The 23,589-nt window shown below is 46.4% G+C and overlaps 1 protein-coding gene across 2 annotated transcripts in view; it reads right to left on the bottom strand.

The window, feature by feature from the left end:
* HEPH (hephaestin) overlaps positions 1-23,589 on the bottom strand; it is a 25,665-nt gene continuing 2,076 nt past the window's right edge. For both annotated transcript variants that reach the window (XM_085230895.1, XM_010715113.3), the window contains exons 2-21: positions 23,291-23,487; positions 20,968-21,212; positions 20,055-20,267; positions 19,311-19,490; positions 18,651-18,905; positions 17,912-18,080; positions 16,958-17,097; positions 15,682-15,813; positions 14,928-15,139; positions 13,136-13,286; positions 12,614-12,826; positions 11,632-11,842; positions 11,228-11,367; positions 10,247-10,378; positions 9,237-9,343; positions 8,322-8,547; positions 6,774-6,913; positions 6,275-6,437; positions 5,866-5,898; positions 1-4,307 (exon numbers count right to left, since the gene is read on the bottom strand). In XM_085230895.1, the coding sequence (XP_085087021.1) occupies positions 4,063-4,307; positions 5,866-5,898; positions 6,275-6,437; positions 6,774-6,913; positions 8,322-8,547; positions 9,237-9,343; positions 10,247-10,378; positions 11,228-11,367; positions 11,632-11,842; positions 12,614-12,826; positions 13,136-13,286; positions 14,928-15,139; positions 15,682-15,813; positions 16,958-17,097; positions 17,912-18,080; positions 18,651-18,905; positions 19,311-19,490; positions 20,055-20,267; positions 20,968-21,212; positions 23,291-23,451 (3,468 nt within the window). In that variant the 5' untranslated portion in view covers positions 23,452-23,487 and the 3' untranslated portion in view covers positions 1-4,062. The remainder of the gene's footprint in view (positions 4,308-5,865; positions 5,899-6,274; positions 6,438-6,773; positions 6,914-8,321; positions 8,548-9,236; positions 9,344-10,246; positions 10,379-11,227; positions 11,368-11,631; positions 11,843-12,613; positions 12,827-13,135; positions 13,287-14,927; positions 15,140-15,681; positions 15,814-16,957; positions 17,098-17,911; positions 18,081-18,650; positions 18,906-19,310; positions 19,491-20,054; positions 20,268-20,967; positions 21,213-23,290; positions 23,488-23,589) is intronic.

Below are 23,589 nucleotides of genomic sequence, written 5' to 3'. Positions count from 1 at the left end.
GAAGCTCAGATTCGCTTTATTTCAATGGACGTTACAAAATTACTTTTCTCTGTCTGAAAAGCTGCGTAAATTCACATTCACTTCAGCATCACGGTTCATTTCTACTCCAAGAGTTACAAACACATCTCAGAACAAAAGCTGTGCAAGGCAGCGCTCAGTGACACACAGCACCAGGCACTGCTGCCTGCACCCTGCCAGCCACATCCACACCTCCAGCTCTGAGCATCTCTGCAATGGGTGAAACTGCTCTCCAGCAATGCAGACAGGTGCAGGAGGGCTGCCCAGGAGGGGAGTTGCCCAGGCTGCCACAAGGCTGAGCCCAGCACCAAGCTGGTGCCGCTCACCAGGTGCCCTCCGGGCTCTGCAGTGCTGACAGCCCAGGGACATCCTTGGGAGCAACAGCTCAGAGAGGTTACCACTGTAATCCTGGTGATTCCAACAGCGCAGGAGGGAGCCAAGATCTCAGTCACTGCTTTCTCCTATTTCCACCGTTCAACAAAAATCCTTGCTGCCATCCTTCGTCGGCACTTTTTTTTTTTTCCCTTTTTCAAGCTCAGCTTTCTTGGTGACGCTCCTTCTATCCTAATGCACTGTCATTATAAAACTCCTGCTGTGGATTTGCATGGACGGGTACCCACCAGCGAGAGCACTGACAGGCAGGACAGCTGTAAGAACATGACAACACTGTGGAAATACAGATTTCAGAGGACGTGGTTAATGCCCCGCTGGCAGTTATAACAGTGAGTAGGAATAAGAGAAATGCCAGCCTTTGCCAGCATTCAGATCCATCTGATTGTGCTCTGCAGATCGCTTTGCTTTGCAGCCACTGTGCTTCAGTTCCTTTCCCTGGGCAATGCAAGTGCACGCAGCTCTGGGCTCACACTGCTCTGTGATTAGCTTGGCCAACAGTGTTATAACCACAGCAAATAGCCTGCATGGTGGTTACATATTACAAAGCACATTATTTAATTCAGAACCAAAGACTACATTACACATGAAAGACACTCAGGCAATTATCAGCGTTGGTCTATTTCTACAGTGTGCCCCGGGTTAATTTGACTTTAACTCTTATGGCTTGTGAAAGCAAAACAAGAAACAAGACAACCTCTCATGCTTCCATGTGCAAATCCTGAAAGCTTTTTGACTTGTGTATATCTCATATTGCTGTAAGCAAATACGATACGAAGCATCAGCTGCTCCTTATGCATATCCCACAAAAGAAACCTATAAAAAATGAGCTCTTCTATAAAGATGTTCTATACTTACAACAGCACTATGAAGTGAGACGGCATTTTGTTAGTTTCCTGTAGCATTAAGCTATCTAAAAACATGGATGCCTGCATTTCGCTCCCTGTGCCCACATGGGTGCACTTTCAATCCTTTTCTGTACTTACCATCTGAAATCATTCATGAAGTTATTAACAGCAGCCTGAACACAGTTCTGGGCAACCTGCTACAGGTGCCCCTGCTGAGCGAGGGCTGGACAAGATGACCTCAGCTGTTCTGTGATCCTACTCAAGCCACTACAGAGTTTTCCTTACATAGCTTACTTTGCATGGACAAAAGGGGTGGGAGCAGCTCAGAAGTGCCTCAGCTCAGCACAGAGCAATTGCACCTTACACCTCTGTCCCCACCTTCAGAGGTGGCACAGATGCAAATCATACCAGATCTTGCTTCAGGTTGAAGCACAAGGGTCACCCACACCCTCCTCTGCACGATCACAGAAAGAAAGAGACAAACACAGGGCACTTTTCTCATATTTTTAAAGAGCTCAGAAACCAAGAAGTGTTACGCTTTGCTGAACTGGGAGTGAAATGGAGTGCCATCTCCATCCCACTGTGTGCCCCGGGGCAGCAGTGCTGAGCCTGACCCTGCCCCTCGTGCTCAAATCTTCAAGCTGAGGTGACTCCTTGGTGGCTGTCTGTGCATCAGGGATGAGCAGAAAGGAGATGCTGTCAGGTGCTCAGAAGGCGTGCTGCTAATGCAAACATTCGTTCACAGGCAGCTCACAGTCACCAGAACTGTGAAACATCTCCTCCTCCATATACTCACACCAGCTGGCAGAACCAACTTCTGAGATGAGGCAGTCATGAAGTCACTGTTTGTCACAGCTTTCCCCCCCACCAACAGAAAGCTTTGACCTCTCTTGTCCAAGCAGAAGAGCTGCTCAGTGAGGCTCCCTCCATGGCCTGGGGACATAACTGGAGAGCAGACCTCCAGCAGCATCCCATCAGCCCAAACCCAGCATCACCCTGGAGAAACCCTGGCAGCCTGCTGGGTAAGGAACACACAGGATGTGGGGATCCTGCTCCAGCCCCCATGCTTCCCTGTTTCACAGCCAGCACTGAAACCCAGAAGAACTGAAGAAATGGCGACTTCCTCCTTTCTCTCTTCAGACGAATGCATTTAAAACAACTCCTTTTTCTCTCAGCACGAGGGGATAACTTTTTTTTTTTTCTTCCCCCAACAAAGTGGGGGTGGAAATGAAAGTTTCCTGCACAATTCTTATTCCTGATGACAGAGCTAAAATTTGCCTAGGAGTGGGAAGCCTGTAGCAGCAGCAGCTGAACTGGGGCTGACAATGAGCAGAGCACTCATGTTCAGAGCGTTCAACAACCCTCCAGCTCCTCACCAAGCTTAATGAACTATAATGAAAGGAAATTAATGAACTTTCTTCCCATTTGCCAAAGGAAAGAGCAGCTGGACCCAACATGAATCGAGTATGATTAAGAACATCATAACTATCACTCCAAATAAGAGAGAGATACACCTAAACAGCCCACAGCAGTTCCTTATCATTAGAGCCACTCAGCTAGCTCTGCTTTAATTGCCACTGAAAGACGCACAGAAAGGATTTTTCTACCTTTCCTATTTAAGACCAAGGACAGAAGTACGTAAGCAGGGACACACACAGGGACTCAGCAGAGCACGCAGACAGGCACACACACAGAGCAGCTCAGTGCCACCACACAGGACAGTGTGACCGTGGGAGGACAGGCACTGCCTGATAGCAGACACAGGGTCTGGAGACTGCCAGGGCTGTGCCACCCCACACGCCAGCAATGCTCACTCCTGGCAGTCCCCATGGCCCACACCCCCTTGGGTGAGTGCAGGGATCGCAGCCTCAGCCCCTCCCAGGGCTGTCACAGCAGCACACTGCTGACACTGTCAGTGGAAGCCCTCTCATACTTCTGCCACAAGCACAAACCCCAGGTCACACTGCACTGAGCTTCTGGCTCGGCTCATGGCAGCCACGTGGCAGCAGTTGAACTGAGAGAACTACAGGGAAATGTATGAGAGCAAGCCACACCACAGAACAGCACAGCAGCCTCAATCCTGCTGCAAAGGAGCTGTACAGATACTGAGGTGCAGCACTTCACCAGCAGAACTGTGGCAGGGGGAAGTCACCAGATGCTCTGCAGCACAGGGAAGCTTCATCTCCCAGCACAAGACACCTGTGCTCAGAACACACTGCCCATGGTGCTGCACAAGGATGCATCAGCAAGGCTGATTGTGAGGCACAGCTGTTGCCGTGCTCCACAATGTAGCTCTCAGACACTGTGACATGCTTTGCCCTGAACTTGCGTCTGTCCAATTACTCATCAAAAAACAGCAATCCAACTCTAAATTAAAGTTTTGTCTACTGCATTCTTTCTTGATTCATCAGAAATAAATCCATACTTAAAACCACAGATCCACAGATTAAGTTAACTGGGGGGGGAGGGAGAAGGGAGGAGGAATAAAGGCTCACAGTTTGGTTGTGAGGCTGTGAGGCAATGCCCAACTCAGCTCTGGCAATGGAGTAAGACTGGATTTGGTCCAAGAGCTTCTACTGAAGACCAAATCTGTTCTGGAGAGAAGAAAATAGGGGAATTCTTTCCTTTCTTGTGGATGAGAAGTATTTTAGAAGGACCTTTTACTCCCATTGTTTGTCTTAATTCAATGGAAAGGGTTCCCCGCCTTGGCTCCTAGAAGCCCAGTGTGCAATGGAAGTGATGCTCTGAAGTCTTTGCTGCAGACAAGGTTCACAATGTGGACACAGCCAGAGTTCGTATGTGGCTGTTATAGCCCCGAGTTCTTTTTAGACATGAGTTTGAATCCATCATCCAGAATAGACCTCCGGTTGCGTCTCAGCTTCCTTTGCCTCCGGAGGTAGATGACGACTCCCAAGAGGAAGGCAGCAATCAGGAGGAGGACCAATCCTGTAACGGCTAGAATAATGACTGCAGCTTCTACTTGCCCTAGAGGCAACTTCGCTCCAAAAAGCCTGACCTTCTGGGAGTCATCCTCATCCTCAGGTTGTGTCCCTGAGAGAAAAAAAAAAAAAAAAAAAAAAAAGAAGAAGTTTATTATTTCCCACTCTCACTGGCACTGAAAGGTTCTGAGAAACATGGAAAAAGCAAAAGAATGACCCAACACAATCAAAGCAAGCTAAAGCAGACCCAGTCACCATCAACCCAACAGACCCACACCGCTCAGGTTAGAAATTTGAGAATAAATGGTTCCTTCCCTACTCCATTCCATCCCACAAACCCAGCCTGTCTCACAGCTATCCCAGCCCTATCAGCTAATCGCTGCTAAGCCACTCATGAGGAAGGCAGTTGGAGGTTGTGAAGCAGCAGTGGCTGAGCTAGGAAGAGAACCGAGATGAGAACACACATCTGGGCTGGGGCTCCCGCGAGGTCCTCGCTCTGCCCCAGGCTGCCCCTGCATGCGGCTTCCGCTGCCGTGCAAGCGCCTGCTTCTCGGAATGCACTTCTCAGCCTTACCAGCAGTGAGTCACTTCACATGAGCTCTTATGCTTCCATAGTGAAACAGCAGAAATCCCCTGAGAAAGGCAGCTATTGGCACAGACAGCAACCCTCAGTCAGGGCTCTTACTTCATGAGCATACATAGGCTGATGCTCAAGTAAATGCAAAACAAGTAACTTAAGTATTGTCACGCTACTGCTGTCAAAACTACATTTCCTACTTCTCTTCACAGCCATTCTGATTGAGGAAAACATTGTTGAGGAGACAGCAGAATTGTCAGTACCGAGACTGAAGCTTTGTAGATAGATGGCTGTATTTTGAGTCAGTTGAAGCTGTCTCTGAAACCAGCTCAGCTGGATTTACTGAAAGCAGCTGAGAAATACAGGAGTAGTTGTAAAGAGAGGGAAAAGAAAAAGGGAAGAACACACCACCATGAGCTCATCCAAATGTTACCTCCAGAGAACTGTAAAAAAATTAATCTACTACTTTCCCTTTCCCTCATTCTGCTCAACCATCTGCTCTTTAAAAAACCTTGAAGAATGACAGCATATGCTTAAACTTTTTCTCTGTGGGTAAAACAGACCAGTAGGAAGTTGTGCTTGGTGTGCACCCGCCATGACTAGGTGGATGGACTTAATCTGAACATTCCCTCAACTATACAGGCACTGACAGTCCAAAAAGGGAAAAAAACCTAATCTATGATCCCAGTGAGTTTCATTTGAAAGGAATCAGAAAAATCACAGCATCCTCCTTTACAACACTTTGAATCTCTGCTTGTACCATAAATTCATATGCAGAAGTAGGGTATGAGGCGACTGAGTTTTTTTGACTTAAAAAGGTCAAACAAGCCCAAGCTTTTTTTTTTTTTTTTTTAATCATCAGAGCACAGATACATAAGAAACAGATGATAAGCAAACTTACCTGGAACTTCTCTATTACCCATCTGTAGCCAAACATCGGGCTAATGCTGCCCAGTGTGGCTGAGAAGGCTGTGTTTGTGCTCCTCCCTTCTCCCCTCATTCTAGCACAAATCTAGGTCTCCACTGACAGGAGATCTCTCATTCTTTGCCTCACAAACACCCACCCACCCAAGCAGTGCAAGCCATATATTACCTTCATTGTAGTTCAAAACTGCAGGCACTGGCTCTGAAAGGAAACAAGAAGTGGGTGACAAAGTGTGGGCTGAACAAATTGAGTCCAAGAGACAGGCCTGACTTCTGACCAGTAATATCCTCATCGAGAACAATTGCTAGCTGATGGCTGAACTTTGCTTCCCAAACTCAAGCTAAAATAAACCTCATAATAATACCCTATGCAAAGTAAACTCCAGAAACCAATTTATTGCCTCCAGCTGCAAGTATTACTATACTCAAAGGGAATGTCTTAATGGCAATTACATGCTCAATTAACTAGCTCTTTATGGTACAAAAGAGTTGCTAAGTGTGATGCAAACAGAATTTAGCAGCATTAATAGAAAATGCTGTTACATGTTTGATGGTAGTAAGAAGTGATTATTTCTGACCTTGTCTGGGCAAGACTTGGAAGAGTATCTCCATGCCAGCATGAATATGATCAGACACATGGCAGTGAAGCAGCCACGTCCCAGGGTTCCCGGCCAGCATCTCCACCATTTCAAAGGTCCCAGGAAAGAGATCCACAACATCTGCTCTGTAGCTTTTGCCACTCTGTGAAGGAGAAGGGAGACTTCACATGCAGCACTCCATGCGTCTCTAAAATTCTGTCAGCTTTACTGGAGACCACTTCAGTGCTACTACAGTTTATAAAAGCTCTACAGAACATTCCAAAGAACAGCTCCAGAGCTGTAACTGAGAAAGCAAATACAATACAGTAATGCCTAAACCAAAGCAACATTAGCTAGGCATATCAGCTAAAAACAGGCTCAGCCTGTCAAGTCTAGGCGTGCAATACCACATTGTGCACCGTTCCTGTAAAATGAAGTTCAAGTCAGTGCAAATGCAATGATATCAGTGGTCATTTTATTACCAGCAGGATCTTCTTACCTTGTATATGAAGGTCTCGGCATGAAAATGGACCGTGTGGACATCGATCTCCTGTCCCATTCCCAGCAGGTACCAGTTCACCCACTCTCCTTCAAACATGGTCAGCCCAGGCAAGTTTGCATAGAGCCTCCCATTGATTGCTGGGCAGTGAATAACATAAGGGGAAAAAAGCTATTATTGAAATGGTAAAAACGCTGAATCACCTCAGAGGAAGAAAACAAGGACAAGTTAGATGTTTCAAAGCTCATCTAGGAACCAGTGCAAGAGCATTTCACATCTTCCATACAACAGCGTCCCAAAACGTTTGTCAGTCATAGACTAACTACATATTCATTCTGTTAACAGATGCAGAGGACACAGCTTGCATCTAAAGCCAGACTGTAATTCATCCCACATAATCTATAAAAATTACTTGCTGAAAACCCAGAGTCTGGCTCAAAACAAGGGAAATATGCACAACTCAGAAGCATTTACTTGCTGAATGACATCAGGCAATTTCTGCTAACAGGAACCCTGTTATTCTGTATGTCTTATGCTGCCTGCACACACAGTGTGCTTATCATCTAGGGAGAAAAGGAAATCACTACATGGTGGGACTTCATTTCATAATTAGCATAGCAAGAAGGAATAATACTTTGACTGCAAATGCAGAAAAGAAACCAAAACAATGAGTGAGCTGATTAATGCTCACAGGGCAACTGCCTTGCTCAGATGACAATGGAAGGAAAAATACGGGAAGAGACCTGATCTGAAAACAGGACCTCCCATGTTTTACTCCCATATCTGCCACGGGCACTTCCAGCAGCCCAAAGCAAGCATTCAGCTTTAGTGTGTTGCTTTATTAGCTACAACCTTGGGCTGACAATTGTAACTGAACAGACACTGGTATTTGGAGATTCCTTATGTTGCCTATATAAAATAAGTAGTAATAATAGCACACAACACAACTCGCTGCTGTTCTCATCTCTGCAGCTGCCTCAGGGCTGGTATTGCTGAGAATACTTCAGATGGAAAAACAGATACAGTATGTAAGGAACCATGAATAACACAAGATTTTAGAGGAAGTTTGTTAGTTCTGCTATAGTAGGGATAGGTTTTTTGTAATCAGCTAAGAGAACCTGTCTGTATATTGCTGTCACACAGCCCGGTCAATTCATTTAAAATATAACATTCTACTGGTCCCAAGGTGAATAGAATGAAAACAATCTGACATCTTCATTTCACACCTAATATTTCCTGTCCAGAATCACTCCAGCACACTAGATATTAAGCTCTCCAGCCCACATCTTGCTATTTCTCCTGAGAAAGACAGTCATAACGATTAGCCTTCATTGGAAATCGAAGATCTGTGGCATGTCCTACATTACTGAGAACAACCAAGAGTTTAACTTCATTTGTGCCACCGTTGAAGGAAAAGGGTGAGGGAAATCACCAGAAGTCAGGCTCTTGTTTTCTGGGCTTTTCTGACTGCTTACAGTGGTCATAGAGTCATTAATAACCCGGCACAGACAGCGACAGCTGGGTGCCAAAGAGCCCAGCCAGCATTACCGTGCATTTTGTTGCTTTCCACAAACTTCTCATCCAACAGGTCAATATCCTTCTGACTTCCACTGCTGTAACGCTGCACGTTCTCCTCTAAGTACCAGGACTGATTTTCATCAAAAACCAGGAACAGGAGAGCAAACTCCCTCTTCACGTCCTTCCTGATCCCATCAGCTCGCAGCGTCCCTTTCCTGCAGACCTTCAGGGGTCCAATCAGACCGCTGTACATATCCTAATCCAAAGGAAGAGAAAGAATCTGAGCTCTTCCCCCTTCAGCAACTTCTCCCTGCATCATAGCCCACTTACATGTGCTGCTGTGTATGTACTCTCATTGGTAGCAATCAAGTAGCAGAGCACAAGGACAGAGACTACACATGCTCTTATGAATGCAAATCAAAGTCAAACGTGAATGGTATCAAAATAACCCCACTCTAAGACTGCAAAAAACATCCAGAACTTGAAAGGAAAAGCCCATTATCTCCAGGTTCAATGTGGTGCTTCACTGCAGTATCATTCAGGTCATTTTCCCTGTGAAATCAGTGCTATGACAGCAGATCTCAGCAAAGCTCAAAATTTCCCTATTTTATTTATCTGTTCTACATTTGGACAATTTCTGCCTTCTCAAATTAAACTTTTCACCAACTGAAGCGAGAACTCACTAGGAGATGTTCTCACAATCTGCAAATAATTGAGGGAAGCTTGATTTCAGCATGACAGGGAATTCTTTTCTGTAGGTTTGCATTAGGAAAATAGTGACAAATACCAGGGCAGATTTAGAGGACCCCGTCTCCCAGCCAACCAGATGGTTTTTTTGCCCTTCACCTGGGCCAATTCCTAAAACAGACTCAAATTGCATTGTTTTCTAGATAGAACTAAAAAACACGATTAGACCAACTTTTGTCCTATCTTCTTGAATTTTACCTTCACAGGGTCTACCATGGAGTAGTAGATCCAAGGGACACAGGCTGAATCATCCGGCCCTGGACCAGACCTCTCAGGAATTTCCCACTGGTATGTCACTATGTCACCTGAGGACAGAAGCACAATTAGCACCACTGCAATAAAGGGGGTCACCAACCTTTTGAGTAGCAGCAAAGCAGAACAAAAACAAAAGACCATCTTATCTCAGAATTACAAGCCATTGTTGGATGTAGCATCACTCACAGGTGCTGAAAGGAAGGATGGAAGCTTCCCCTCACAAACAAAGCAGAGGGGTGACAAGAGATATACACTGACTGAAATTGGCACAACTCGGTCTTATCTGCTATATTTAAGACTAGACCAGAGCAAGGGAATTCTGCCCCTCTTCAGCACCAGTGATGTTTGGAATGGTCTTTCAGCTCTTTGAAGTTTATTTATGATGCTCAAATTCCTTTTTAAAGTTAATATTTTGCTTATTAGCAATATATCTCAGAAAGACAGGGCCCAACTTAAAGCCTGTTTGTTGCAGAGACAACCTTCTGATGAGCATTCTCTTGAAGGAGAGCAAAAATTACATAAATGGACATCTGGACCACAAACAAAATTTCAGTCAGCATCCTGGAAGGCAGCTGTGCACATTACAACAAGGACAGATCATGAAGAAGAACAGGGGCCAGACCAGGGCTGCCAGGCCAGCAGCTGAGCTGAGAACAGCAATCAACCTTCTTCTTGCAGACCACGCTCGGTGCTGGGACAAGGCTATACAGAAAACACGTGCTGCATTTATCCCAAAGTCGGAGCAGAAACACAGAAACCCGCCTGGGCTGCCCACATAAGTGACAGTCAGAAAAAACACAGTGAACCTGAAAGATCAGTTTTTGTTCTGTTCCAGTCCTCTATGAGGAAGAAAACAAGTACATCTAAGCCTATTTAAAGAAACAATCTAGCTGTAGCTAACATTAACTTCCTAACTTAGAGCGGGAATAAGGCTGGAGAACACTGTGACTTACCAGGACGTGCTACCTGTGGCTGTCCTGTCTGCCTTTCCAGCACCCCGTGGGCATGAATGGAATAGGGTCGTGAAGCATTGTTCTTGAATACAACATTGAGAATCTCTCCCACTTCTGCCCACAGAAAGGGACCTGAAAATGGTAGCAATGTACTCTAAGACCAGCAAGAACTGTCATATCTTCTAAGACTATTCCCCACTTTTCTTGCTCTCTTCTTCCCAGAAATCCCTTGTAATACATAAGATGCTCCCCTCACTCTTCACTACCACAACTCTACCAAAAGAGAGAACTAGAGAACAGTCCCAATTCAACAAAATGCGAGTTTCACAACGAGGGAAGTGAAGGCTGTTACATGTTTTGCTGTGCCCCATCCAACTAGGCCTTAATTTCTGAATACTGCCATACCAACTTTTACAACATTTTTATTATCTGATGCTTTTGGTTTCAAATGAACTGGCAATACTCAATATGTACTGACAGCATCACAGATCAGAGCTGCAGACTATTTTAAACGGCCTCAACTTTTCTGCCCTGCCGCCGCTTGCTGTCCTGGGTTCATAAAAGGAATGTCTCCACAGACCTCCAACACTGCAGTGTTTCTCCATTTTGCAAAGTCTGTATGCTTTTATTCCCCCCTCCAAAAAGCTTTCATACCCTTCAGATTTTCACCTACATCTCTCTGACTGCTCTACAGAAGACAGATTGTTCCATAGAGAAATGCAGACGTGAAAAATGCTTTGCTTCAGGCATGGAAGAAAACTGGCAGCAAACACAGGCATGAGAATCCAGCTCTCTACTACAAGGCTGTACTCAGGACCCTCTTTACTGCTTTATCCAAAGCCAGCAGATCTGGACAACACACTCTGGATTTCTCCTTGCTGGCATACACAGCAGACACCCGAGTATGCAGGAGGCCTTCAGGTCACAGCCCTTAGCCCAAGCACCACCTGGACGAATGCAATACTCTGCACATTTCCTTACCTAGTATCCCCAGATGTTCGTCACCATTTGTCCTAGCCTTAGGTGTCTGGAAAGTCCCATCTGTGTACTCCCTGTAAACTGCTTTCTTGTACCTGGAGCCAATCAGTCCATCCTTATTGCTCAAAAATATATCGGCGTAGCTGAGAAGTGCAGAACAAGTGCCGCGTTACTCAGATGCTCACCAGGCGCAGGCAGTGAGCCCGTGGAACGGGGCTCAGCAGCTGACAGGTTTCCCAGAGACCTGCTTCAGCTGCAAAGGCTGGCAGTGACACCCAGGCTACGTCAGCAGCCCTGCAGCACTGGGTACACGCCTCAGCATAGCACCGTGCCACACGTGGCCAAGACATTCAACAGATTTGACTGTCGACCAACTTGGCCCCGGGCTTCCCCAGCTCAGGCCGTACCTCTCAGCAGAGTGGTTGTGCCGCTCTCTCTCCCAGCCCCGGTCTGGCGCGTAGTCCCACTCCACCTCCTCTGCCGCTACGTAGTAGGTGCGCACCGCTCTGTATGGGAGAGCGGGAGACAGAGCCCTCCTGTTGCAATTGGAAACTGAGTACTGCTCCCTCATTCCAGCCTGGTAATGATTGCTCGTCTGGCAGTAGATCTCAAAAGTCCCTGCGGGAGGCAGCGCAAACAGAACATCAGCTGCTTCAAAGCTGCCGGGAAGCAGTGCTTCCCACAGCGTGTGACACGGCTGACATCGGTATGCGTGCTGTGCAGATATGAGTGTTTGGTTAGGGAGCTTGGTTGCCATAGGCTGAGATTAAAAAGGGTTGACAGAGAAACCAATCAGGAATGACAAAGTCCCACACAAAAATTACCTCAGCAGGCCATCCCGCACAAAACAAGCAGCTTATTAGACATGAAGAAGCCAAGGAAGTGACAACTATGCTACCACTGCTGGTTAAGCAAGAGATCTAGCCTGCAAAAGCTGAAGGGGAGGAGACAAGGAGGAGCTGAGGCATGATGGAATGATGGCGAGGTAGCACTGTGTGCCTAACTCCCAAACTGGGAAGACATGGGTCTGTTATTGTGAACCTCTGCACACCACGACAACTCTGCTTCGTTCTGAATGGTATGGCTGCATGTTCCTATGGATTACAGGCAGCAACATGCACCAGAGCTACTATTACAAATACTAAATAGGAAATGGCAGCTTAGAGAATCAAACTGGGATGATGGGACAAGATTCTGCATCTCCCATTCTTCTCCAGAACCAGGTGCAAAGACAAGAGCTTTGGGCTTGGAAATAGGGCTAAGCAAGATGCAACGCACAGCTCAGCCTGTAATACGCAAGAGTTCACACTGCTAATGAACCAGCCACAGTAACAGCCTGTTACAACCAGAGACTTTTCCTGATGCTGGGTTAAGTGTACAGACTCTTACCCTTGTTGTCAGGTTGCATAAAGGCAGTTGCAAATGTATGGGGGAATAGGTTGGCCGAATCTTTCCTCATCCCATTCATCTGCAGAGTGTTTCCCTGAAACACAGCTCTGTGTACGTCTGCTTCACTGCCCAATCCCAGAAGGTGCCAAGACACATTGTCTCCTTCACATATATCCAGCCCAGGCAAGTTACCAAACATATATCCATTGATGGCTGCAAAGGAGAAAACAATTCACTCTCTGGTAGATATCAGCCAGGAGGTTTATTCTGTGCATCTATCTGGATAGGGTGAGCATACCACTGGAAAGGCATCCTCCTCTTAATTCACCCCTGAACACACTCAGGACAGGCTTTCCAAAACAGCAGTGCTTCTCCCACATCCCACCCACTCTTCGGCCTCGCTTAATTTCAGCCCAGCACAACACACAGCCACTCCAGGTTCCCAGCTCAGACTTCGGGTGAGCACTGAGCGATGTTTGGCAGGTTCACTCCTGCTGCCCACAGAACAGCATCAGGCCATACCATGCATCCTGTTCGATTCCTCAAAGCCATCATCCTTTTTCAGAGAAGTCTCTTCCATCCTCAAATAGTACTTTATGTTTGCACTTAAATACCAGCTGAGGTTCTCATCAAACACACTGAAGAGAAGGTAAAATTCTTTGTCGATACCTTTCTAAGATACAATCACAATGACGGCTGTTAATTTTTAAAATGTCCCCATTCTCTACCCTTACAGATCAAACTGCTTTGTTTGGCTCTTATTTTCCCCCTTCTCCTGTAACTTGGCTCACTGAGGGCAGGGCTGTCCTTTGCTCATTTTGAGCGTTTCAGTTCTGCTCTACAAGAAGCACCACTCTCAGGTTTGCCCTGGTACACCACGTGAGCAAAGAGATCAAAATCAGGAGAGGAGCAGGACAACATTGCCTCCTTCCCCACCATGCTTACATTTACGTGTAGGTTTCACCACTCATTCAAATCAGACCTGAGAACCTGGCCAACGGGGCCGGCTTACAATCACAACCCACCCCTCCTTTCTCCTACCACAGGTCTTTAGTTAGGGCAATACAAAATTCCCAAAAGCCTTAAAAATGTTAACTCTCCTAAGAGATGCACTGCACAGGATGGTGTTTCCCCGTTAGCAGAACATTGCCAGTACTGTCCAGATGCTCACTTTGGTACAAAGGAAAACACCCTAGGCAGGGCTAAGCATTTTGCAGTGTGCAGCACATAGGTGTGTGTGAGGAATGGCTGTGCCTCTTTCCCAATTAACCATTAATTAAAGCGTTGCCTAATATCACAGAGCCAGAATTGCTGCCCCAGATGGCTCTTCCCATCATACATTTCTAGATAAGTCCACCTGCTCTGTTTATTCCCTCTCTATACCGAAAAGGTCTTATCATTACCACAGTTCCTTCACACAGTGGACTTCATACACTCACGATCCTCTCTGCTCAGCTAGCTCACCAGTGCAGAAATGTGAATCTTCCAATCTATTCAGAACTCCATTTAGCTACACCATGCCACCAGTGAAAGCAGACTCCCCCAGGGAGGCTTAACAGCAGCTGTGTTCAGATCTTTCAGCCACTCCCTGACCTAAACTGCCAGACAGGGGGGGGTGACAGCAGGCTGTTTTTCTGCTGCCTACCATTTCTCACAACACAAGTCTGTTAACATCTTGCACTTCCCCAGGTTGGTTTACTGCCTTCCCCAGACTTACTGCATTGAGTTATCCCTGACTGAAATTCCAAGAACAAGTTCTGGTCATCTCCCAGATTTCACTCATCTTTCATCACAACCAGAAACTGACGCAGATTTTCAGTTGTAGTGAGCTCTGCTTGAAAACGAGCTCAAATTGCAGAACACATGAGACTCCCCCAAACCTCAAAGCATCACAATCATTTGAGCACACCATGATTTTCACCTGCACGTCAAGATGGCTCCTCAACATTTCTAAGGCTGCAACGAATATTCCTTTTGCTCTGAAAGAGCAAAAAGAGTATTTTCAGACAGCCCACTACGAGTCTCAAGGACCAAAGTAACCTACCAAGTCACACCCAAGGTACATTCACATCTGAGTTTTGAAACAAAGCCCAGAAACTATTTCAATGGCAGTCCTCGGATGTTCTGAATGCTGGCCTTTCCCACCAGACCTGCAGCACTCAAGTGCATTGATGTCAACCTGCCTTCTGACTAAGATTAGACTCCCCTGGACTCATACTATCATGTGCTTATTTTCAATGTTTTGAGGATGTTTCCTTTCCCTTTATGGATACAAAGAATCTGGTAAGAGCGTGGCAGGAAAAGTCCTTTTTACCTGTTTGTTGTTGTCATCCAAAGTGCCTGGCTTGCAGATGACCAGAGGGCCTACCAAGCCCGAGCTGGTGTCCCTGATGGGGTCCACAGCAGAGCTGTACATCCAGCTCAGGCAGGGAGGGTCGCTGGATGTTGGCCCAGCATGCTTCGGTACAGTCCAAGTGTATGTGAAGTTGTGCAGAGGTGGAACAGACACCCCATTTCGGGACACACCTTCAAAAACAGACGGGCATGGTTATTCTTGAGGTCTGTACAAACCCAGTTGCATCTTCTCACTTTCATGCATGTCACTAGACATCTGAGGTACGATGTAATGTGTTCAGAAAGTGCACACAGCTGCTCTCACAACCCCCTTCCTGGTATCAAGGCAGAGATGGGCACGCTGACAACAAATAAGTGGATATCACTGCATCTAGGACATGTGCTGGAAGTACATGGGCTACCTAAGCTGGAATGCAGTGGGCACATTCCTCTGCTCAGTAGGTCTCAGTCTGAGGTTTAGTTTTACCATTTCTCAGGTGAAAATGGTACCTTTGGAACCATGCTACCTCAAGCACCCTCCCTGGGCGTAAGATCTGCAGAAAGACTCCTTCACTTCTTCCTCAGACAGACCCAGAGGACCAGGCAGAGTGCCATCCAGCTCCTGTGCACATTCAGTCTTTCCTGGCTGCAGGAACTTCCAACACAGAAGAGGCACAGGCTATGGAGCTCTACCACCAGGAAGAATATTGAATTAAAGTAAACAAGCCACAAACCATCATGGTACAGCATCCCTTCCCATGCCTTCCCATAGGATACTCCATGAGGCTGGATGCTGAATGGCCAGGAGGCTTTGTTAGCAAACGTCACCAGGATGGTGTCACCAACTTCAGCTTTTATTACAGGACCTACACAAACAGCAGAGAAAGCATGTCAACAACAGAGCAAATCCCTGGACAGCCAGGTGAACGAAGCAAGGCAGGGCCACCTTTCAGCCAAGGCAGATGGGAACAGATTGGGAACAGAGGTGGAAGGGGAATGAGTTTGAATGAGTCTGTGCAGCTCCCCCTGTGGATGATGCTTATCTGACCTTGATTTATGTTTCTTCCCTGTTTATTTTAGGGAAAAACATCCACAATTCCTATGAAGTCATACACAAGATCATCCTCTGTCACACTTGTCTCCCTGTGGCTACTGTTGATAATAACAACGCTTTTTCTTTTCCCACAGATTTGTGTTTTATTCCATGTGCTCCTTCCTCCCATGGCCTCTCCCAGGACCGCTATCACTAACTTCTGCTCTCGTTAGTCTACACTGATGCAGGAAATTGGACCACACGTACACACGCTCCTACTGCGTAGCTCACAGCCTTCATACGACTCATTTGCCCTTGCAGACTCCCTATGATCTTATTCTGCTTCACCTCTTATACCTGGTGCATAATCAATGAATATAAAGATGTTACAGTTATGAAATTAACCAGAGAGTTTGTCTAAGCAGATTATAATAACAAGAGGAGAATAGATAGAAAGCTTACCCATGTCCTGGGCTCACTACAAAACTCCAGAGGAGGGATCTCCAGAAGAGATGGTGGTCAGCTCTTAAATGGCTCTGGGAGAGGTGCAGCCAGGCTCCACCCCTTCCAGCAGCACAGCTGAACAGCCTTCACCTGTGCTCCCGTGGCTGACTCACTGCTGGCCTCCGGTGATCAATCAGAGGCTCAGGCCATGATTCAGCAGTTCCCATACACCTGGGTATCACAGAGAGCTCAGAAGCAGCAGCTTTCTGTGAGCAAGGGCTTCGTACCACACCCTGGTGATACTCAACAGAACCACAGGTTCACTCCAATCACAAACACTATACTGTCACAAACATATAGCATGCTTCTCCAGTTCTTACTGCTGACCTCCAAAGAGTGCTCTGGCAGAAAGACAATTCCCTACGTTCTACATTAGAACACCTCACCACAGTAAGAAACAAGGGCACTCCTTACATAAGCCCATCATTCGTGCTGGCACCAAAAGAGGGTTTGTATTGCTGGATGATTCCTACCAAGTATCCCAAGGTGTTTCTCATCTTCAGACTGCTGCTTTTCCTCACGGAAGCTCTCATCAGTATATTCCACATACTTCACCTTCCAATAGACTCCTCCGATTCGGTAGAGGCTACGCTTGAAAAACTGCTCAGCAGGGCTAAATGCAAAAAGCAGATAACGTCATTTTTTATGAAAAATCAAAAATACATAACAGCTGTAAAGATTTCCCTCCTCTGTCACCATCCTCAGCAATACATAGACGTAACCTGCCTTGCAGGAGAGGCAGTTTGGTTACAGGGACCAGTCATAGCTTTCAGTTCTAAGGTCTGCAAGAGTCACTGCAGGGCTTTGGGTAAATCAGTAACTTCTCTGCACTTCTACTTCTCCCTCCAGCAGCTTCCTAGGGAAGGGAATGGAGAGAGATGCTGCATGTCTTTGTTTCAGTTTGCCAGAGTCTGAAAGGGAAACCACTCAACCAACCACTATCAAAACCATCTGTCACGTAGGATGGAAGGATGTCACTGAGGTCACTGCATTTGATTTCTGAGAAACTGCTTGCTGCAGCAGGGCTACATTGAAGCATATCTGCAGGCTAGCTCTGCCACCCTGTGTCTGCTGCAAGACCTGTTTGCTTAACAGCTCATCTGATCTCTACATTTCTTCCTAGGTCAGACACACAGCAATGAAGCCCAGAGACAAAAGCAGCAGCTCACATTCTACACAAACTGGGACTCTCGGAGCTTATAGGTAAGGCTATGAAACAAAACAGCACGCTTCCATGCGAAGTCCCCTGAGATGCCCAGTACTGCATTCAGTACAGCCCAGCTATAGCAGCTGGTATTTCTAGATGGGCCACTCCATGCAAACTGCAGGCACACAGCTTGCTAAGGAATAAACCCCATATTATCTTTACCAGCCTCCTCCCAGCAGACTGGAGACCCCCAGCTACAGCTGAAAGACCATCAGCTTACCTGCCCACCTCACTCAGCTGTTTCCCACTGCTGCGGTCCTGTCCTGAAGGTCCGTAGTCCCACTGCACCTCCTTTGCAGCTATGTAGTACTTCCGAATTCTGCCCTGCAGGGTGGGCTCCGGAGCTTGTCGAGAACACGGCCGGACTTCATAGATGGCAGCCATCCCAGCTGCCCACAACAGGGTGGAGGACACATCAGCTTAACTGTTCATCAGCCACTGAACAGAGCACCTTTCTACCAGGAACTGGATACTCCTCTGCTGTCCCGAAAGGTACATGGCTGAGACGTGATTAGGTTGTTCCCACAGAAAGGAGCTTCTTTCTGCTGGTGAGCAGAGCTCCTTACACTTAAACTCTGGATGCTCCGTGATTATGGACAGACAGCAAACAGAGCTGCTTCTAATGCATCACACCAGGAATTCTTAAAGGAACTAGCACTTTTAGGGCATTGCCTCATCTAAACTGTCAGCTGTGTCAAATTTATCATTCACCAGCAACTGATGTAGAACATCACAGCACTTCCAGTAAGTTTGACCTACATATTAACAGCCAGTTGACCCTACTTCATACAAGACAAGGAATCGCTCATTTAACTATGGACATTTCTAGTGGGAATGCTGCCCAAGGCACTGCCCCCATCACACTGTACATCACAAGATGCATGATGGGGACAATGATGGACACTGGTTGAAACAAGGGAAGCCAGAGAGTGCAGAACAGATTCCAGCCTCTGTCTTACCTTGTATGTGATCATTGAGCTGACAGCTCAGGAGCCATCTCCCAGGGTTACCAGGGATCATGTCTGCTGTAACAAAAGTGGCTGGGAAGAGGCTGGCCACATCTGTCCTATGGTCTCGAATGCTGAGTGTTTCTCCATGGAAGTAGGCTGTGTGAATGTCAATTTCATTGCCCATGCCAAAGAGGTGCCATGCAACATGATCCCCGGCACACATTGTCAGCGCAGGGAGATTCCCAAACACATAACCATTGATAGCTGGAAAGGCAAGCAAGTTAAAAATCAGAGGTTAGAAAAAGGGCCATCAGAGCTTCTACCCGCAGGTCACAGCAGACATGTTTGAAGGAGAAACCAACCTTCCTCTTCTTGTTCTGGAGAGCTTGGCTCTACAGCTCATTTCATAACACAAACCATTTTTCAGAATCTCCGAGCAACTAAGAGACTCACTCAAGCCAAAGAATGAAACAAAATACTTCTTTTTCCTGGAGCAGCTGCAGTTTGTGATAGTTTGCTTATCGCGTGATCTCAGAGATTTCTATATCCCCTTTCCTCTCTACCCACAGCCTGACAGACAACAGCAGGAAGTGCATCTCAAGATATCAGAGCACTGACACATCCAGAGCACCTGGGCAAAGGCGGTGGCTGTACAAAATTGACACTCACCATGCATTTTGTTGCTCTCTTGAAATTCCTCATCTTCCTTGTCTACAGATCCCGGATCTGTGCAGAATGATGCAATGTTCTCATCCAAGTACCAGCTTAGATTCTCATCCACCACACTGAACATAAGGAAGAAGTCAACATCCACATCCTGGCGCCTTTGAGAAGTGCCTGTCAGTATTCCTAGGGTGAAAGAAAAGAATGAATACCCACTCGTGCAGAAAAGCAGACATTGGTTTTAAAGGCTTAAAGAACCAATAAAAGAACAACAGCTTATCACACAAATTACAGATGGATGCTTTCTCCACCATTCTGGCACACTGCAGAGCTTCAGCAATCTCATGCACTTCTGACATAACCCTGCTAGCTCAGTCCCACACTGCTCTAGCTCTGCATGGCTGAACTAGAACTCTTTCAGTGTTCTGAGTGCTGAAATCAATCAGTATCTCTATTTTTAAAATATACAAACCAGGTTTCATGCAAAATTCCTCCTCTTAAAATGGATTCAAATAGCCCTCTCAATCAATAAACCTACAAGCTCATCCACCTGGCCACAACAGGATAAAGGCAATTCAATGCCTGTAACCCAACCAGAACACAGGTGCTGTCATCTCCAGTCACGTCATATTTTCTCTACAAAATGGGGGGGCTGCCCACTGAAGCATCCTTTCATCCTGCCTCTGTTCAAGTCCACAAAATCTTCACAACCAGAAGCCGCAGCCCTCAGATGCTTTCCCTTCTTCTTACCTTCCTTGCATGTTACCAACGGCCCAATTAACCCAGATGCAATGTCTTTTGGTGCATCAATGTGAGAGTGATAGATCCAGGTCAAGCAGTTCGGATCATCAGCTGTTGGGCTGTGATCTTCAGGGACAGTCCAAGTGTAGGTGTAACTCCCCCCTGGGAAGACAGCATCATCCTTCTTCTGATCCTGGGGGGACATATCGGGATACAGGGATCCTAGAACAATCGAGCAATCAACGTCCATTCAAGAAGAGCAGAAATACTCATACACATAGCCTTATAATGAGCCTCTCACACTCAGATAGCTGCATACAAGTAGTGGACAGCATCTTTCAAAGCAAGACTCAGCAACCCAAGGTTGAAGCAGCATTTAAAAATCTCTCTCTCAAAAAGAAACCAAGGCAAAGAAGCACTGTAAGGCAACTTGCCCAACAAACAGGTTAGCGGAGTCAGAAAGGTTATTCTCATTTCTGCCTACCACTGCTTTGCCTTCAACAACACCATGTGCCAGTCAGCCTTCCTACAGGTCTCTAGGGTTGCTTGAAAACGCAGCTCCTTGGCCTCATACTTCATTCTTAGGAACACTCCAAATAGTTACTGTAACTCTTCTCCTGAGCCACTCTCCCAGAAGCAAGTTTTAGAGGTTCTATGAAAATCAAGAGATCTGGACTGTGTACTGCAGTGCCCAGCTCAGAAGACTGCTCCCAGATCCATGAAGGTAAGTCAAGTCACAATGCTGGATTAGTACAGACCAAAGTGCAGCTGCTTCCCAGCAACACAGCCCTGGGCTAACCAAGTCTGAGGTTTTTTGTTTTGTTTTTTTGTTTTGTTTTATTTTTTACAGACACTTGTCAGTGCATACTCTTCAGTTCCCAACCAGAAAAATCCATCTCTTTTATGGCAGTGGTCCATTTACCTTCAGAGTCCTTCTCGTAGAAGACACCGTGAGGATGGATTGTATACGGCCGACTAGCAAAGTTTTTCAAGTGTACTTTAATGGTATCACCCACTTCTGCTCGGATGATGGGCCCGAGGAACCCAAGCCACGCCGGTTTGGGAATCTCAGCAGTGTAGGTAGAGTCTGTGTATTGCTTGTAGACAGATTTCTTGTAGGTACTTCCTATCCTGTCCTTGCCAGGCTGGAGGAACACTGAGGCCTTTCTGTTAAATTCAGAAGAGAGGAAGACACTGTGAGTCACGCATTACACAAAGCAGAACGTAACACTGGAGAAAGCTGTGTCACTGGTGTTCTCAGGTAAGACCCAAAGCTTTCAGCATCACAGAAACCTCCCATGCTCTACCTTAACATATCCATACCCGGCAGCTGTGAGGGGAACACAGCCCATGCACCTTGCAGGCAGCATAGCCAACAGCATCATCTGCTGCACAAAGCTCAGCAGAGGACACTGGGCAGCTAATGGCTTTGTGAGTCCAGAAACAGCCACAGGTACACATGGGTGCAAACTCCTGCTGACACACAGCCATGGCCTCATCCTGAATTCATCATGGAAGGACACAGAGCGCATCCCTGAGCTGTGCAAACCGCGGGGTGGGAAGGATGGCACTTCTCCAGCAGTCACAGACAAGGGGCACAGGGAAGAACAAAGCCCTCCTCCATCAGCCTTTATTGTGTTTTGGAAACGCATCTCAATGCCTTTGTAGGGTTTGTTGCTGGCTCACAAGGTTAAAAATACTACTAATAATCTCACAGCTCTCTAGCTGAGATACGCAGCCTGAAAGGTGCTTTTCTACTCAGATTGCCATTTACTTGCAAAATGACAGGCAAGTATGGCAGGTATACACCCAGCACATTACAGCTTCCAGAGGTGCCAAAGTTCAAGACATGAATGTATTTGCTCTTTATGACTATTTCTTAGTAGATAAAGAGATGAGTCACGGCCCAGATATGAACGAAACAGGCGGAGATGAGAGCTCAGGTTATTTGCCCCACCTCCTTAGGACTGAGCAGTGCTCACTGCTCTGAAATGGGCAAAGCCTGCACTCATCTCCAGAAGACAGACAGCAGAAGTCAAAAGAGTAAACACTGCATTTCTCATTCAGAGCTGTGAAGGGCTGGGCTCCAGCAATAGTCTAAAGCTCATGTTTGTGAGGCCACCCTCTAGCTAGTAGCAGAGTATATGGCTAACTCAGACTTCTCTGCAATCTTTCTCCACATAGCCCATCCCTTTCAAACTAAAGAATTCCACTGTTTTACCACATCTGCCATTCTCCCAGCAGTTCTTATTGCTAGCTGTTTCACTTCTGCAATCACTGCCAGCTGTTTGCAGTGACAGCTTTAGAAGAGTTTAACAGCTTCTCATTTCATTTCTTCTCCTGATGTACTCCAAGAGAAAGTAAACAATAAATGCTGCATTTGTTATCACTGCGGATACCAGTGAAAACACCTGCATCACCTTGATTCAGCCTGACCCTAGGGAGCCTCTTTTCCTGCAAACAAACTGAGCCTATTTGGCATCTCCAGAGAGAGGGGACTCGTGCTGAACTGACAGCCCTTGTTTTTCCTCTGACCTCCTCCTATTCCTGCTGGGTTTCTGAAAGATGTAGAAACCCCTGGGTGCTATTTGTTATGGCACATAGCACTGAGTGACTGGGCAGGCCAACAAATAATTTGTCATAGAAAAAGGACTAAAACAAATGCCTTCAGAAATCTCTGGAAAGCTACAAAAAACAAACGTTTGTTATGCTGAAAACTGGGAACAAACTGTTTTTGTAGTGACTCAAAGGGATTACTGCACTTTCCAGATTTATTTCCCCTCACAAAAACAGAACATTTTCCAAACAACCCCAAGGTTTCACTAAGCGAGTTCCATCACCTCCAAGGCTTGAAGTCTCAATTACACAAAAACAAGCCAGGCCCATGGAGTCATTTACATGGAGGTGAAAAGTCGTCATGCTTCAGGATACCCACATCACCAGCTGGAAGTAGGAAATGCCAAACCTCAGGGCAGAGCATTGCACAACCTGCTCTATTATAGTGCTTTCACTTCCCTCTAACGTAGCTGGCATTGGTCACTGGATGCTTCATTAAATTGACCATTCGCTTCCCCACTGGTACAGTTTTATCGTAAGGACATAGAAACAAGTTAACCATTAAGCTCATAAAGGCCACACAGCTGATCCTGTCTCCTGCTTGCTTAGATGACCCAGAATACTTGCACAGAATTACTCAGAAAACATTCAGGTAGCACAAGACTCGGTTCTTACAGAACTAAACATACAGGCTACGTGCGATGCTTTGGTTGCTGATCATATTCATTCCTGTTGGAGCGTAATTCCAGTCCACCTCATGGATCCCCAGGTAATAGACTCGGGTGATGCCTCCAGCAAACACGGGCAATGGCCAACAGATGCAAAGCAGCAACAGCCAGAACAACCGCATTGTGGTGGGAGCAGAATGCTCTTCTGGAGGATACGTCTGCGGGCAGGAAAGAAAAACAAAAGAAAAGGAAGCAGAATCTGACCACATAACTTTATCCTAAAGTAGTCGGTTTGATGATACCGCACATCGAGCTGACAT

This window comes from Meleagris gallopavo, chromosome 9 (genome assembly GCF_905368555.1).
Source record: "Meleagris gallopavo chromosome 9, MGAL_WU_HG_1.1, whole genome shotgun sequence".
Taxonomy (NCBI): domain Eukaryota; kingdom Metazoa; phylum Chordata; class Aves; order Galliformes; family Phasianidae; genus Meleagris; species Meleagris gallopavo.
The sequence above is the reverse complement of the archived record's forward strand: the minus strand, read 5'-3'. Positions and strand labels throughout refer to the sequence as shown.